This window comes from Dendronephthya gigantea, unplaced genomic scaffold (genome assembly GCF_004324835.1).
Source record: "Dendronephthya gigantea isolate DGI-Jeju-01 unplaced genomic scaffold, DenGig_1.0 000029F, whole genome shotgun sequence".
Lineage (NCBI taxonomy): Eukaryota > Metazoa > Cnidaria > Anthozoa > Malacalcyonacea > Nephtheidae > Dendronephthya > Dendronephthya gigantea.
The window spans coordinates 1,194,818-1,212,972 of NW_021163039.1; the positions used below are offsets into that span (position 1 = coordinate 1,194,818).

At 37.7% G+C, this 18,155-nt stretch overlaps 2 protein-coding genes across 2 annotated transcripts; one reads left to right on the forward strand and one right to left on the reverse strand.

The window, feature by feature from the left end:
- Window positions 1-38: 38 nt before the first annotated feature.
- Window positions 39-8,191, forward strand: LOC114523890 (solute carrier family 43 member 3-like). The gene is made up of 11 exons (XM_028544951.1): window positions 39-444; window positions 2,634-2,680; window positions 3,136-3,212; window positions 3,317-3,409; window positions 4,097-4,406; window positions 4,703-4,777; window positions 4,959-5,093; window positions 5,871-6,067; window positions 6,954-7,027; window positions 7,350-7,473; window positions 7,790-8,191. Exons 1-11 carry the CDS (start codon window positions 116-118, stop codon window positions 7,886-7,888), a joined length of 1,560 nt encoding a protein of 519 aa, XP_028400752.1. The 5' UTR covers window positions 39-115; the 3' UTR covers window positions 7,889-8,191.
- Window positions 8,163-18,131, reverse strand: LOC114523889 (ATP-dependent RNA helicase DDX55-like). Its single transcript, XM_028544949.1, has 19 exons — window positions 17,900-18,131; window positions 17,529-17,579; window positions 16,737-16,804; window positions 16,527-16,643; window positions 16,365-16,427; window positions 15,814-15,907; window positions 15,337-15,392; window positions 14,410-14,452; window positions 13,630-13,734; window positions 12,863-12,904; window positions 12,716-12,772; window positions 12,243-12,310; window positions 11,929-12,018; window positions 11,351-11,443; window positions 11,199-11,245; window positions 10,999-11,066; window positions 10,723-10,799; window positions 10,048-10,136; window positions 8,163-9,247 (listed from the first exon to the last, which is right to left on the reverse strand). The coding sequence occupies exons 1-19, from the start codon at window positions 17,993-17,995 to the stop codon at window positions 8,799-8,801; spliced, it is 1,773 nt and encodes a 590-aa protein (XP_028400750.1). The 5' UTR covers window positions 17,996-18,131; the 3' UTR covers window positions 8,163-8,798.
- Between the last annotated feature and the right edge of the window lie 24 nt (window positions 18,132-18,155).

Here is an 18,155-nt window from a genome sequence, read left to right on the forward strand (position 1 = left end):
ATATTAGTACGTCCGCCAGTGGATTAGAGCCGGGTTAACGAATTAACGGGAGGGCAAAAAAGTTTGAATATCAGACAGTCTGTGCGCTTGTTCAAAACATATCTCAGAATAAACCATGCCGTCCCAACTGAAGACGAATATTCGTACGGTATTTGGCATCTTAGAGATGGTTTTATTTTCCGGCGTCATATTTGGCTGGGCGAATTTGGTGCTGGTCCTAAAAGACGAAAAGTTATTTCGAGATTTATGCGAGGAGAGAGATAGCAATGCTTCGACGTCAATAACACGCGAAAAAACAGACGATAAATCCGATGTCTGCGGCGCGCAGGACGAGCGGTTGGCGCTGATATTCACGTTAGGTGTATTCGCTTTTAATGTCGCCGGGTTCATCGGCGGAGCAATGTTGGACAAACTGGGCACCCGGGTTGTGAGATTGATAGCGTGGTAAGCGAAAATCAATTGTGTCACACTATATTTAGATGAAATGATCACGATGTTTTTGCGGTACTTGCAAAATTGTTAGTTTATTTAAATGGTAATGAACATGATAACGTGCGTGGTACGCGCTTCAACAAGCACTGTTTAGATGTATGCATTTGTTGAATTATCTGTGACCACAGTTTTGCATCGGTAAATCCTAAACATCTTGTCGACCAGAAAGAATTAAAAAAAAAACGGTGAAATAATAACACCCGGTGTTATAAACATTCTATTAACCTTTACAGCGTAGGATATACCCTTTGGATAAACGATATATATTTAGGATAAAAGTAGGAGTATATTACTTTGGCTGTGCAATTGAATTCGGGATATAAAGGTTGCGTTATGATAAGTTTAGGACAGGAATGGCCCGTCGCGATGCGATAATGCGAACAAGCAGATTTCTTGTGCAGATAGAAATTTCTCGTGCGAATAAAAATGATTTGCTGCGTTTTGTTTTAACAGAATGAGCTCGATGTTTTCAAAGCAGTCACTTCGTCTGGAATTGACAAAAGCCAGCAAATATGTATATTTGAATCAAGCAATTTATTTCAGGGCTCACTCATCGCGTTCAAAATTGTGCAATAAGGGCCTCCACAGACAAGGGATTTAGTTGTCGACAACTATTTGTGATAGTGTGATCGATAACTAAAAGTTATCGACGACTAAATAAGTCGAATAAAGGATTCAACATGCACGCTGGCGCCCAAATATTGATTTAGCAACCGAAATAGCGCGGAGATAGTGGTCGAGTAGGTCGACAACTGACACTAGAAAAACGCCAAAAATGAGGCCTTCGAGTCGACAACTAATAATTTAGAGTTTAGTTGCCGACACCTTGCGCGACAGACTACGTTTTTTAGTTGTCGATCGCAAATAGTTGTCGACAACTAAATTCCTTGTCTGTGGAGGGCCCTAAGACATTAATTTTTGTGGCAGGCGCTAAGGCGTGAAATTCAGGCGTGAGATGGCCGATATATACATACATCCACAGCAGCAAGTAAATATCACTGAAAGACATTGAAATTAGTAATTAAACTAATCGTGCTAGTTTTGAAAAGCTCGTTTGTGATACTTCAAATCTACTTCGATTAATCTCAGGTAAGCGAGGATCATGTAATGCTAAACCAGGTTAGTTACTGTGGTTATACAGGCGATGCAATTTTCCAGCGACAGTGTAAAGCCGGCTCGGAAATGCTTGGCACTGATGCATATGGATTAGCTACGTTTCTCCACAAATTTCGCAAAGAAAAGATTCATAAATACCTAGCTAACAAAATATTTCTTGCACTAAATATTTCAAGCTTGCCCTCCCCCCTGACACACACCCGCGGGGTTAAAGTTAAGCCCCAAAAGGATTATTTCACAGCTGCTAGATATGTGTACGAATAGTATATGATGCGCTTTCAAGAGATTGCTGAACACTTTTTCAGAAAAGAATTAAACTTGTGTTAACATTACCAAAATGCGCATATGTGAAACAATCATGAGATTTTCGAGTTGAAATTTTATGAACATCTATTTCAGTGGCGTCGCTCCGAAAGCTATTAGGTCCGCGTCGTAGATTTGGTGCATCTTAAGGTTCCTATTATTTAACGTCGAACTGCTGTATTGCTTGGAGTGTTCAGCCTTGGAATGTGCAGAACCCACGCGCGCTTGCTCAGCTTAGCCACTGATCTATGTAAAGATCGGGCCAAAGTAATGTCTATACATTGCGTGATGCTCAATAGAGTTACAAAACTCTTGACCTTTGCAAATAATGCTTAAACTGATCAATGACTCGCACACACGTATCTTGCCGGCAACGGCACTCGCGTTGGTTTACCCTATTGCTATTGATTCCTATTGGCTTTCACGAAAATCTGCCCCCCCCATTGCCATCATCGCATCGTTCCAACGTCCCTGCTTGGTGATACAAAATGTCGTTCGAACTTCGAAGACATTCATTTATTGCCTGTAATCGTTGTGACATATCAAACATTTCAACATTGCTATAGTAAATAAAAGGCCTATTTAGACTATACACGATAAGTTGTATGCAATTATCATTCTGACGAATGCAAAAGAGGGCCTATGCCACAATATTCATTTATATTGTTTAGGTCCAATTAATAGTGCAAATTTTAATATAATTGTTTAATATTATTTTATAGTTTTTTCTTCTTTTTAACTGGACTATTTGGTTTTCTGTTGAAAAAAGGTATTCCACTTGGCATGTATAAGATTTTGTTACTGCTAATAGTGCATGTCAAGCTCCTATCCCCCGGGGCAATACTAGGAAACCTGAGGGCCGCCCCTTAACCCAAAGCACCTGTAATGCAGACTACAGATCGGGCCACGAAGTCCCAACCCGAGATCCCACTTCATTTCATAAGGGAGATGTCGCAGCTGTCGGAAGTTTTCGTCCAATTGGATAATGCTTTTCTATGCTTTCTAAAGAACGAAGGCTATGCTATTGGCTGAAACAGAAATGTATTGTAAAGTTCAGCCAATGAAAATCATTCTTGCGAGAAGCTGCGACACTACCCTTTCATAAACGCTTTAGTAGAAAGTTTAAACGAAGTATATGAAGAATTTGCAGGACATTTTATTGTGAAGATGTGGTATGGCCGAATGCAACATGAAAAATATAATATTTCTGCATTTTACTCATAGAAACGGCTAATCTTATGTTCCCTCTGATCATTTCCCTTGGCTTTGCTGGAATGTTTGTCGCCATGCCAATATTTCAGGTTTGAAAAAAGCGCATTGTATTTTGGTGAATGTTTGCTAGTGTCACATCGTGTTACAATCCGATGAAAAAAAATCCAACGAGAGTGTTATTTTCTATTTGTAGATAGCAATTCTACATCGGAAGCACCAGTCAATCGTCTCCAGTTCTCTGAGCGGTGCATTGGATGCTTCCTCGGTTGTCTTCCTGATTTTTAAGGTGAGACCCAAGACACTTGGGGGCTGTTTAGGTGATCCCGTTTATCCGAGATTTGACGAAGCGTGGGGTGACTTTGAGGTATTGAAATAAGTGTTTATGACACCAAACGAGCACATGCCAGTGTCGGGATGTTACACGATTGGCGGGATCGTGTTATATACTCGTTTCAATACCTCGAAGTCATCTCACACTTCGTCAAATCTCGGCTAACCGGGATCATGTAAACAGACCCTCAGTCTCGTACCCAGACCCAGGCGCTGAGGCGCTTTCCCTTGTAAAATATACAATACAGAGCAATCATATTACAGTATCTTATAAAGCGCAGTTAAAAACGTAAACCTTGCGCACTTTCTCGACATTGCGACCCGCGACTAGCGAACCTAAATGGTCTTAGGAGCTGCATGTTTACATGAGCCCGGTTACCCGAGATTCAACGAGGCGTGAGAGGACTTTCAGGTATTGAAATAAGTCGATATGACACCAAACATGCTCATGCTATTGTTGTGGTGATTATACGACTGACAGGATCATGTCATCTGCTCATTTTAATACTTCAAAATCATCTCATGCTTCGATGAATCTCGGGTAACCGGGCTCATGTAAACAGCCCTTAGATATTCAGACAGCACATCGTATTTTTAGATTTTATGGCATGAAATGCATACTTGACCAATTTTTTGATTTTAGACAATTTATGATTCTGGGGTGGCCTTACGTTGGGTCCTAATGGGTTATGCGATCATCGCAATAGTCTGGATATCAACTACCACGCTCGTCCTGCTCCCGAAGACCACCATTTCGGCCGAACTGGAGGAATTTTCCCAGGAAACCGCAGTGAAACCTGGGCTGTCGAAAGGGCTCAATGCGAAACCCGGAGTGGAATTAGGTGTCAGCAATCAAGCGATGACGTCAGACCCTGAAGTCAATCAGGAGATGGTAATCCAATCGGTCGCGAGCGTTAGAGAATTCGACGATATAAACAAACAATCAGCTATAGGTTTGTGAGTGATTCAAATTCTGATATGAAAGCCCGATTTTTCCGAGTACATGTAGGCTGTATGCAATCCCATCAGGGATCCAATCCAATTAGACTGTAAGGTTCCTAATTTTTTTTATCACTGTGGCACTCAAAATGAGGAAGACGTGTTCTAATAAGCAGATCTAATAAGTTTTAACACTGATTTATAGGTAACTTTCCTACAGTTTGACCAATGATTTGAACATCATAACTTATTGAACAGTTTTGAGTATGATCTAGTTAGCTTTATACTATGAAAATTTTCTTCTCCTTAGAAAACGGTAAACCTGTGGAAAATACTTCAACGCCTGCGGCGTCAACAACGCCCGAGGAAGACAAGTACGCTTCAGGTAGGGCGTGACAACTGAACTACAAATATTACTGGATGTTTTCAAATGCTAGACTTGATCGTAATATAGATTATGGCCGGAGTATATATAAAATATAGATTTTGGAGTATATATATATTATCTGCCATATATATCAGTAATTGAATCGATATAAATTCTAAGTAAATTTAACTCTGTTAAGGCTGGCGTTATATTCTGACACCAAGATATCTCTGGTTCATGTTTTTCTTCAGTCTTATTCAATTGCGTCTGTGGTTCTTCGTTGGTAATTTAAACGGTTATCTTATTTATTACACAAACGATGACAAAGACACAAGTAAGTCGCTTTTGCTAATCATCATTGAATTATCGTTTATTAAGACTTGGGGGAGAGGTAATTATAAAATAAATAGTTTTTCTTAGTAGAAATATTTAGAATATGTATTTATGACATTGTACAGCGCTTTGAATATTTATATAATCAAGCGCTACATTTAAATAGTAAATATTATATATAGAACGTGTGTTCTCATTGGTCAAAGCCCGTGCTTGGATCAGGCAATCTAAACACGGAAATTGAATTCGTTTATTGAAATCAACTTGGAACACTACCTTGTTGTTGTTATTTTATAAAACAATTACTTCATGGTTTACTCGCCTTCGGCACAGGTTTCGCGCGCTTTCCTGAACTTTCGCAACATTCCAGCGTGTTTGGATGACGCCATCCAAACACGGAAACCATTAAGTAATTTGTAACATATTGTAACATTGTAACATATCAATGTGCTGTGTACATTTTGTTAAAATCCTGGGCCCTTGTATGTAAAAAAAGTAGTAAACTCAAAACCAAGAACTGTAAAAGCTGAATGAATAAGGTTGTAACCATTTAAAATGGTCGATTCAACCAATTCAATTGGTTAAAAACAACTTAGAATGGTGACAGAATTGACGAATCATGCGAAATCGTCTATTTTAAGTTTACTAAAATTTAACTAATCAGGACATTCAAGCGCCATGGCACACTTCAATGTGCCATAAAGTAAAATTATAATATATTTATCATTTTTCTGAAATGCAGTTTGATTAAAATTATAATATTTATATGTTTTTCTAGTTGAAAGATATTCTGAAAGTTTTGGTCTAACTCAGTTTTTTGGCTTCTTAATCGCTCCTCTTACTGGCATCGTGATGAACCTGAAGCCGAGAGACGTCAACAACATATATTATGGCCCGTTGATAAGCTTTGGTATAACACTACTACTTTGTATCACCCTGGGAGCGCTGGTACTGATACCAGTTCTTGAAATCCAGGTAATCTTATGAAGTCTCAAGGCTAATTTCCACTCCGGAAAACGAGCAGGGGATCGGATCGGAACGGATCTTAAGGTTATGTGCACACGAGTGTCGTTTACGAGCGTTTTCAAAATCGTTTTTGTCAATTTTATTGTTTAGACGCCTTGTTCACACGATCCCAGGGAAAATAGGTTAAATTAGCTTTAACTTCTATTGTAAATTGACGGTGTTTGAAACCGTTTTGGCATGAAAATGAATGTTAAAGCGCTCGAAAACGTTACCGAGTGCATGCACATAGCCTCAATCTTGTTCCTCGAGCCCACGATCCTCTAGCGAGGAAACGGAAACCCTGGGATAGTCCGAACTGCATGAAACCCAGAAAACCTGGCTAATGCTGACTGCGCATGTGTTGAAAACGTTTGATACATTTAAAAAAAAACTTGCAAACATTGAACGACAGTTGGTTTTATTTTACAGCAGTTATAAATCACAATAAAAATGTCGCTGGAACGTATTACTCGCAACTTTATGTATTGTATCACAAGATTCCACAACGACCAATCAGAATCATTTTTGATTTCTATTATCCCAGACTTTTCGTTTTCTCGCTAGAATCGCTGGGCTTGGGGAACGAGATTCTCTCTGCATAGTGGACTGGTAATAGCGAGATTAGCAGTGCACCATGGGATTGTCTTGAGGACAAACTCTTTGTTCACGTCCCAAAAATAGTCTCTACATCATTCTAGTAATTCGACTTTTTCAGTATTCTGACAAATGTTTTAAATAGTATTTTTTGCATATTCATCATCCTCTACATCTTTCTAGTAACTTCACTTTTTCACTATTCTAACAAATGTTTTGAATAGTATTTTATGCATATTTATCACCCTCTACATCTTTCTAGTATTTCGCTTTTGTTGTGCAAGTTTCGATGAGAGCTTTTCTATATGCTGCGTTAATATCATTTACACTACGAGCGTAAGTGCTTAACCATTGAACTGCATCTTTATAGTTGATATAAATAATATTCATTTATCTTGCTGGAAAATGGTACATCTTGTGTGCTTGTTGATTTGGCATGTGAATTGTCTAATAGTGTTCTTTATCAGGTTTTAAAGGGTCTCAATTTCGAGTGGAATTATACACACTTCAAATTCAAGCCAGGAACAGTTGATGGGAAAACGAGTCATTAAATTGACTCAATTGAATTTGAAGTGTGTATAATTCTACTCGAAATTAAGACCATCAAGACCCTTTAAAACCTCTAGAATTTACCTGCATCATAAGTGTTCTTTATCAGTTTTCCTGTAGAACACTATGGTAAACTTTATGGATTTATTACATTAGTTGGAGCAGTAATAAGTTTACTTCAGTATCCAGCAATAGTGCTGATTGATGGACCGAGCAACGGAAATCCTTATTGGGTATGTAAAACAATTACGTCATTTGATGTAACAGTATATAAAGTTCCGTAAAGACACGAGTTCTGTTTGGCCCCGTCAATATACGGAACTGCACCACAGATATGAATAAGAGTAAACAGCTAGTCTATATCAACCAGGTCAAGATACCGAAAGCGGCAAATACGAAGACCTAAGATAGCAGAGAACCTATTTTCAGAACCAAATTAATGTTTTGTTGTGCACGTTATGCAATTGTTAAACCCATAGATGCAACTTAAGTGTCACAGGTAAAACCTATTACCAAGATTAAAATGTAAACCTTGAACATTTTTCACAGGTTAACTTTGGCTTTCTCGTCGCAACATTCACGGCAACCGGTTTTCCGTTGTATCTCTGGTTGTCTAACAGAAATGTGGAGGAAACAACGACGTTTTAAGGAAGCTATGAAAACAAAGAATCGTCTTTGACTGTGTTGTCAAGGAAAAATCATATCTTATATTGGAGTTTTGTAGGTGCAGTGGTGGATTTCACGCGAGAACAGTGGAATGGAAAAAACAACAGAAACGTTATAGCAACAGACTCAATTCCAGCATATAGTGTCATGTTGAGCTGTATACATGTTTCTGGACGATTGGATGATAACATTGGTTTATATCATGTGTGGTATCACTATTAAAACAATTTGCGAAAGTTTTAAACTTCAACAACAATACCATCTTGGAATTAATTGTATTAATAAAGCAATCAAAGTTATCATGGGAGTAAATGAATTGTCAAGTATCGGCAGACATAGAATTCCTTCGAACAAAATATTTGTGAAACGGTGCAAGAATACTTTATATAGTTTTAAAACTCGTTCAAATGAGAGAAATTATTTCTTACCATTTCTTCTTTGACTAGAACTTAACCGCAAAATGCGAAGTTGAAGTGTAGCAGACCAATTTTGGCAAGCGTTTGTTTATTGTGAGGTAACTAGGCAAAATATTTACAAGAGTGAACGATACTCAATTATCCGCTTCTTAATCAAGTATCGACAATGTAAACAAACGTTAGCCAAATATGCCTATTGGGCTCTTGCAAGGAACGTCATAGGTCATAATATTAAATTTTATCTTCTGCCATTTTGATGGCGAGTAAAAATACTGTTAGTTCAAAGAAAAACAAACACAGAATGCCACTGAGATCGTGGTACCGCGGCTAACATCTTTCGGAAGATTATAAAGTGCAAGGGTGTGTAGTAATCGATTATGAAAAAGGCTTACGCCATCCAAGATGTCCGACAACTTTTGTGATACGTCATCATTGAGAGAGCCCGATTATTACGCAAACTGTTCCTGAACATTTCCTCACTCCAGTTTATCATCATCGTCTCCAACCTGTCTTTCAAACTCCACCTTGGTTATTTTCCCAGACTTCAGTTTCTTCACTAACCTCGCCTCTTTGGTCAGTTCATCCATTTCCTGTTCGTTTAATTTATTCAACTTCCTCTTATTTCTACTAATCTCATTTTCCTTGTCCAACTTTTTTTTCAAATCCTTTCTCTTCAACTTCTCTTTTTTCTTAGACCAGGCTTCATTCTCCGTTTTCCGCTTGGGTCTCCTGGTTTGCGGAATTTCCACTTTATTTTGTTCTAGTTTTAACTGCCTCTGTTTTTCTCGGATTTTGTCCTTATACGGTATTGACACAGGGTCGACATCGACGGGGTCAAAGTTCACAGTTTCCCGCCCTTTTAGTTCGGGCATGCGCGGTAGATGCAGCAACCCATACCCGTACGCTAATTTTCCAATATCCAATTCTAAGAACAGATCGTTTACACGATGACTTTCACGCCCCACATAAATTTAAGGAATTTACGACTACTGCTTAGTCAGCATAAATTTTGCTGAAGTCAGCATCTTTGAGAAAATCGTCGAGGGAAGAATCTTTAGAGATAAGTATTTGGGTTTCAACAAATCTTGCTGATGCAAGCGTAAGCGCTTTTTAAAAGTACTAAAGTAGTATCATCAAATAGCAAAAAAGGCAAGCATTAGATAAATATTGACGACGTTCGCATTATCAGACGCTATTTAAACACAATTTGGGTCATAAATTTTAGTATGAGCAGAGTAGTGAAGTTACACGGACTTGATCATAGTGAGTCGGTAAATGGGTTAACGAGATCATTAACCCTGCCTGCAGATTTACCTTTACAGGTTCGCAGACGTTACCAACTTAATTTTACCATTGACCGTTCGCTTATATAGTAGTGAGAACATCGCAACGACTTTGCAAGGGCGTTCAATTTCAATCGACTTTGTTCAATTACTGCCGGAGAAACACAACAGTTGATGATTTTCCTCAACTGTTTCTGTTTTTCCATTTCTAACGTGGTTTACTGCAGCAGATTATTCTTAGTCTAATTATCACATCTGTGCAGAAAACAAAAATACAGGTTCGCACAAAATACCAATACCCTCTCAACTCCGAAATATCTGAAAATCCGAATTAATGAACTTAGGTCCCCCCATTGCCCTAAGAACGAGGTACGAAACGCGAGCAGCCCCCCCCCCCTCCATCAACACCCTAAGTAACGTAGACACACCGAGAGCAACATACCTTTGAGATTAAAGATCAAACTACACTGGTGTTTGCTGTAGGATTGGATGAAGGAGACAAAAGCTCGGATACCTTTCTCGTAAATTTCTCTAAAAAAAGTCAAAGTGATTTGCTTATGAAAAAGAACAGATAAATTGAACGGAGGTATCAAAATGCTAGACTTGCTACAAGTCGACTCTTTAAACCCATACGCGAGCTTGAGCGACCTCGCTACGCTCAGTCGCTCAAGCTCGCGTGTGGGTTTAAAGAGTCGACTTGTAGCAAGTCTATCAAAATGCTAACGCAAGGAGATATCAAAGCATATTTGTAAAATGTAATTGTAGTTGAAATTGCAAAATTTTAGGAGATATCCAAGGATATTTTGAAATTTGGATAAATTATATTATACATTGTTTAGAGGCTATAATAATGTTTACGACAACTCCGTTCATGCCTCTTTATGTCTGAAATCGATGTTTGTTCGTTTTCCCCCCTCTAATTATCAACCAATTTGCCAAAACAACAAACTGTGATGTTTCAAGTTACAGTAACAAGTTGTTGACGCTACGGACGAGCAGTTATGTAAGTCGAGCAGCTACATTGGTTAGCTGGGTACACATTCAATACACACATGACGAGAAAATGCACGTGTGTCAAACCAAGAACATGTTAGCACACCACTACGCATGCGTCTACCTGTCTTTAATTGCATGTTTTCTTAGTTTAGGAATGACGTCTGAGACTTCATCCAACTCGTATTGTTGCAAAACAACCTGCACGTGAATAGAACGAATGATATGAAAATGAAATAAGAGAGAAATGTTCGAACCGACGGGGAAAGAGTTTCGTCCAGGGGAATTTCTCATGGGATTTTCATATGCCGATCACAGTCTCATAACTAATACAATCATTAATATAATTACTATCGAGACAACCCTTGGCATTTGCCTCGCAAGAATATCGTATACATACCTTTTGATTAATTGCTAAGAATTCCACGTAGCTGTCTTCACTTGGTAATAAGAAAAGAAGGGCGTTTCCTGGGACAAACAATAATAAAATAAAGATTAAAGTTCGTACAGAAAGAATACTTACTTAAGAAGTGAAAGAATAGGTTTCTCAAACACCGTTTAAAAAAGGTTTAATTCAACTCAGTGAACTGATTCAACTACCTTGTTTCCCAAGTCTTGCTGTTCTTCCACAGCGATGAACGAATGCACTGAAATTTTCGGAGAAATTAAAGTAATTTTTGATGAATACGAAGTACTTCATGTTATTTATCCATACTACACACCACAAAATGACCCCGTTTTGAATCAATCACCTTGCATTGCTTGGTGGGTCGAACTGAATTACCCAGTGAACTTCGGGTATATCAACACCTCTCGCCATTACATCAGTACACACCAATACGCCGCTAAAGAAAAAATAACCAGTGAAATATCTTACAGGAAAGGACTATTTGATCAGTCTCTTGTTGCTGTTATGTGTATAAATCCAGTGTAGTGTAAATAACATGATATTGCAAGTGTAAGCGGAAGGACCACGCCTCAAGAAGCTACGTCATGTTATATAAACGCCATATTGCATGGATCGTTATACAAACGTTATATATTAAGAAACTGAAGAGAAAAGCTAAAAATTGTTATGTTTGAGATCTTCCACTCAATGAGTTTCGGTGTAAGTGTGCATTTAGAATACAGACGTTAAGATTTGTGTCCATTTTGTTGTCATTGTCATGACCAAGTTTTTTTTCTTCGATGCGAAATGGTCCAGGATGGCGCGTTCAGAATTCGTAAGTTGGGGCGTAGTTGGAACACGGCGCTCTGAATTTGGGCACAATCCTGGCATGCTGAAAAATGGCCTACACCCAGAGGTGGTACAATAATTATGTTTTCTCACCTCGGTAGTTTTCTGAACGCATCGAAGATTTTGTATCGTTTGTTTTTCATCTTTCCATGTAGCGACATCGCTGTTGTATCTTTCAGGAATCTAGAAGAAAGTTCATGTGGTTTACATAAGGGTATGATGCAGGAGATATACCATGGTAGGGGTTACTGTTCATGATATTTATTGTGGTATATTAGTTATAGTAACATTACAGATTTCTTTTCTAATAGGTATAATTGCAAGAGACGTTTAAGCGTCATGTACAAACTCAAGCGCAACCCACCCAAATTTAAAATCTCACGTTTTTCCTTAATAAATTAACTTACATCTTTAAAAGCACGGTGAAATAGTCAACGCTTGCACATGTACTGAAGAAAATGATCACCTTCTTGTCCTAAACGCAACGGAATAAATTTTATAAATATATTACTCGTGCATGGCACAGCACTGATCCTCTATATAACAGTTCGTCAGGAAACCCTGGATTGTTGGCATAAAAATATGAACTTTTGAGGAAAATTTTCCCATTTTACAACTACCTGACCGGCTGGACAATATATTGAGATATAACGATATATTAAGATATTTTCTCGGAAATCAAATGGTATGAACTAGGTATGGTGTGTGGTAATCCTATCGATCGAGAATGATGACACGTTTTTTCCCCCTGGGAGTTTATCCCCCCTCCTCTCCCAGCTGTTTCCGACGCGCCTGTTTACATCTCCCCGTATCGAAAATCCTACCCAGGTAACAACTCTCGTGTTAACGTAGTTATAAATGCAAGTCAATTTAGGTGTACCTTGTTTTTTCTCAGCATCGCAATCAACCGCGACATTTTCTCTTCAGGCAACACCACCTAAATATAAGTTCGAATTAGAATCTCTGGAAAAACACGACACGGCCTAAGCAGACACATAATGTCATTTCAACGGGTTTGGATACACACCGAGTAATAATTTTCTAACGAAACAGGCGTTCTTTGGTTAACCTGGAAGAAATTGACCAAGTTGAGAAGTTCGATATACTACAAATCACACATCCATGCGAAACCTGCGACTAGAAGAATCGACAAAGTCATGAAGACTATTGCCGGCCTAAATCTCGCTCACACTCAAACCCATTGAGTGCATGGGAAATCTCAAGCATTCCGCAACATGGCGATTCCTTTGCGGTACATGCATGTATTTCGACTCAAATAAGTACTTGAATTCCAATATTTCACCTTTCCATTGATTAAGATAGGACAATCAATAAGACAACTGATCAATAATAACATTAACACATTTCCTGTGTTACACTCAAGTCCCGTTTACACTACACTCAATTTATTGGCACGGCACGGCTAAAATGGGCACCCGTACCCATTTCATCTGTACTCGGCCTTTGTTTTGGTAGCCTGAACACTAATAAAATTGGGTACGGGTGCCCATTTTAGCCGTGCCGTGCTGATAAATTTAGTGTAGTGTAAACGGGGCTTCAATGAGTGACTGAGGCTGACCTTTTTGAATCACAGGCGTATGAAAAATACGAATAAAGTATTCAGGATGAGCGAGGATTGTTGGCAAAAAGTGCGAATTTTATAAGGGCAAATTAAACGATATCTTCTTATTTCCCATCCTCACCTATAACGTCTAGCACAGAACTTCCTATATTAAGATATTTCATTCGCAAAAATTTGGAAAATCACCTACGAATTGTATCAACTATACGAACCTTAGTAGTGCTATTTTTCTCCTTGACAGTAATGCGGACAGGGTTGCGCAATCCTGCTCTAACGAGCGCTTCCAGTTCATCTGTTTGGGTTGCCGAGAACAATCCCTGCCGAAGGAAAAGAATTATTGTGAATTGTGTTGTGATGACTAATGATTTTGAGTTGACTTTTGATCGATATTAAGACGGAAAAGTTTTCACAGACTATAGTATACGCGCTTTTTACACGCAATGGAAATTTCGGCTGCATTTCTGTTTTTCAGATGTATTATGGACAGAATTTAGGAGCCTGACTGGTTAGCCACAAAATGATTCGGCACGATAAAGTAGGAATGCTTTCTATGACTATAGTCTAGATTGTTTTATAAAAACGGGAAACTTCATGGACCCATATTGGCCTACGTAGTACGCAAATAACAAATGTTAATTTCATTTTCATTCATAAATAATTTTCGGCTCGTCTGAAAATTGAACGAAAATAAACACGTCATTTGCACGTCTGTAAAAGGCCGACGGTGAAAAACTAAATTAGACTTGATTTTTGTTTGGCGACGGGCAGGCGTCAAGTATGTAGCAAAGGTTTGAAGACAGACAGACCGGCGCCAAGTTAGTTACATTCTGCAATTAGAATACGCAAGTCGGCAGGCAGTTCAAGACGAAGTCTGGTCAGAATTATTTGGTATTTCATTTAAAAGGAAAGCCCTAGCTTGCTAATATTTGCTTTTATTTCGTCGGGCATGTCACTATAATATTGGTAGTGAGTATTTACTTATATATACATACCGTACGTCTTTGCTTTGGCAAAAAACCAAGGATGCTGTTGATGCTGAAAAATTACAGAAAAAAAAGGTAATTAATAATAGTTGAAAATTGCATGGAGGGAGTTTATTCCACATTTTTCGACAAATCAAGCTGGCAAAACTAAAAGTGATATGACTATCAAATGTATATGATGCTGCTACTCTCAGTCACCAACCGAGCAAGCTGAAAAATTAGCTTGACCACGGTCGGAATGGCTATTTGCGAGTTCAAGACCAGGGCCCGGTTGTATCAAGCCCGTTAAGCTTAAACGGCGGTTAAGTCAAAATTAAATAACACTCTTACATCTCTCTTGAATGAGTCAACTTGAATATTATGCCACTGAATATGCATAGTTGTAAACAGTAGCTTCTATTAAGGTCAAAAACATTTAGTTCGCATGTTGAATAAAACGGCAGACTTGCTTTCTATTTTGAACTTATCCACCGTTTAAGCTAAACGGAGACTTGATACAACCGGCCCCTGCACTTCAGAAGCCAAATAAGAAGTGTTTTTTGGGCTTCTTGTGATTCAGTATTTTGTGCCACAATTTCAAGAGGAGTTGGCAAAATTAAAACTTTTACGAACAAACATAAAAATTGGCTATGCTGATTCTTTCATTCAACCAAACAAAGTAAAAAAAATCATTGAAAATAAAAAAATACTTTGGGACGGAAAAATAATTGACAACTGTCCGTTTCCCATCTAAATAGAATAAAAACAGTTTTTGACGCATCAAAATTATTTTTACACCAAAAAATGGTGAATATGGAAGCTTCAAATAATGAAATTCGCCTACCTAGTTCTCAAATGTTAGTTATAAATAATTGCATAAATTGATTTTAATACTGTATACCCTAAATGGGCTCTATATATAGACGACAGTCTTTAGTGCATGATATCAGCTAGTACCTTTTCTCAAACCCCATGTCTAAAAGACGATCTGCTTCGTCAAAAACCAGCACTTCCTTTGAAGGAAAGGAATGAGGAATTAGGTATCTTCATCACATTAGCAAGGGAGTGCAAATTTGGCTATCAATGCAAATTTGGGGGGTCATGAAAATCACTACCAACATCATATTTATTTTAGTGTTTTTGGAAGTGTAGAACTTTTTTGAGGAACTGAAAGTTTACTTATCATTTTTAATGTCAATTCCAGGAGTGACCATCCTGGGAATTTTATTTGATTTGCTACATTAGACAGTTGCACCTGGAATTGACTCTTGCATAACTAATAGTAAAAAAATTCATTGATGGATCATTCTCTGGTCACACACATGACAATGCTATTCTATTTTGTTACATGCAAAATACGAAGCCTAAGAAACAGCAAATATATGTCACACATGTGTCTGACCAGAGAATCACCCATCAGTGAAATACCCATACCAAGGTTTTAGCACAAGCAGCAAGATCTAAGCCATCAGGTTTGTGACAAAAAATGTCATCCAGCCTTCCAGGAGTTGCAATTATTATATTACCACTAAAAGAGACAATAATTTCCATTTAAAATACTTCTACGTATTTGATGTGAAATCTTACTCACACATAATGTTGCATTGGTAAATAAAATGTTGAAACCAACATTACTGTATTTCTAATGAACCTGGCTGGGGAGTACCAGCCACAAAACCCCTAGGTGGCTTAGTTTATTTTGCTATGAATTTACAGTTTTGAAGTCAAATCTTTCTTGCATTTTTGCATATTACTAGTTAACCAATTTTCATGTCTGAATCAACACTTTGGGTCAACTAGTATAAAGACAGTTAACTCATATATAAAACAGTGGTTTTCCATTAAAAATTATGAATTAAACTAGCAAATATAATTATTCATATAAATTATTGTTTAATATAATTAATCTTGATACCAGTCACTGAAGTATACTGTAAGTGATGTATTACATCAATGCATGCAATAGCCAATTTCAAAAGTCTTACCCATCTTTCTTAAACTTTCGTACAACTTGACGTGGATTTGTTCCTCCAATAAATAAACTTTGCCTTCATCAATTGAAGCAGATAAAAATATAGTCACAACAACTACACTAATTTCTAAATAATGTAATAATATATCGATCACATTTGCCATCAAATTCTTACCTCAAAAATGAGAGCTGCTTTGTAAACAGTTGTAAAACTTCATCAATTTGGATGGCAAGTTCTCTTGTTGGAGTAACAATGATTGCAAGAATATCATGGAGTTTCCATTTTCTTTCCCTGAAAAAAGAAATAAAGGTCTAGCTGAAGTTAAACGCAACTTGTGGCTCCAGGTGCTTAGTATAATTATGATTGGTTTGTCCATGTACTCACTTATGTTGTTTAACAAGTATTTCAATGATTGGAATAACAAAAGCCAGAGTTTTTCCAGAACCAGTAACCTACGGTAAATTAAAAATTCATATCTGAATCATAATCACTATGAAACAGTCATAAAAATATCACATACATGAATTTCCTACAAGTTGTTAACAGCTTGTCCTAAACTTTTTACAACAACTATATATAAGCAAGCAGTGCGAATATATCTTGTTGGCAGCTTGTGAAGAAACTTGCAACAACCTGTTTGAAAACTTCTTACAACTTGCACGTTTTTGTATGTGGAACCAGATTACCAGTGGTATGGCTAGAACAATATTTGGAAGGGTGTTTATTCATATATTCAGTTCTGCCTAACAGATTTTTTTTGTAAGTGCAATAGTTTACAACAGAAGTCCATCTAGATGAACTGAATATATACGAATAGAATAAACACCCCCAAGCTTGACCATTAAAAATTATAGCTTGACCATGGTGGGAATCAAACCCACGACCTTTGGTTTGCTAATTGCTAGGTTTGATTCCCACTGTGGTCAAGCTAATTTTTCGGCTTACCCAGTTGGTGACATCATCACAATGTTGCACCCTATTAGTCTTGTGCCCTATTATTACCCCCAATTATCATTCTATCTATGCCCCAGAAGATTACCATGACTCGAAATTACATGCTGTTAAATGCTGATTTGAACCCTCACAATGTTTTGTATATATAATGTGGAGTGTGGACTTTGAAGATCTAAACCAATGACGTGCATGGTATACAAGAAGTTCATATCTTATACTCACGGCCTCGGCAGCAACATCTTTGTTGGTCAAAAATAAAGGAATTGCCACTCTCTTTAAAACACAAAAATACAGCTTTTTAAGTCTTTTTTACCTCTGGTTCTGGCAGTCAGGCGGCGCTCTTGAAGAATTAAGACTTAAGTTGGGGCTATCTTATAATGCATTTGGTTCATTTGGTCGAATTAAAAAAGCTGAAACAGTCTGTAATTTCTAATATAATGGTGATTAGACTGATTCAGCTTCTTCAATTCAAGCGAACACGTGGGTAAAACCGTAAAAAGAGAAAATATTGGTAGATTGTGTCATTTTTACAAAACTAGAGAGCCTCGGAAACGTTTCTTTATCATGACACAATCAACAAGCCAATCGCTTACTTGAACTGGTGTCATTGTTTTAAAACCGATCTCATCTAAAACCTCCAAAGTTTTCTCACTCAACGGAGGATTTAAATTCCACCAACAATCCGCCATTTTGTAAACACTGTTGAGAAACAGGTACAATTAGGGAATTTTAGGAGTGTTTGTGACTCAACATTTTTCTAAAAGCGAGAGCTTTTTTTCTCAAATTTCGATATGAAACCTATAAAAACCTTATTTACGACACTAAATACTCGGTGGATAATCTTTTCAT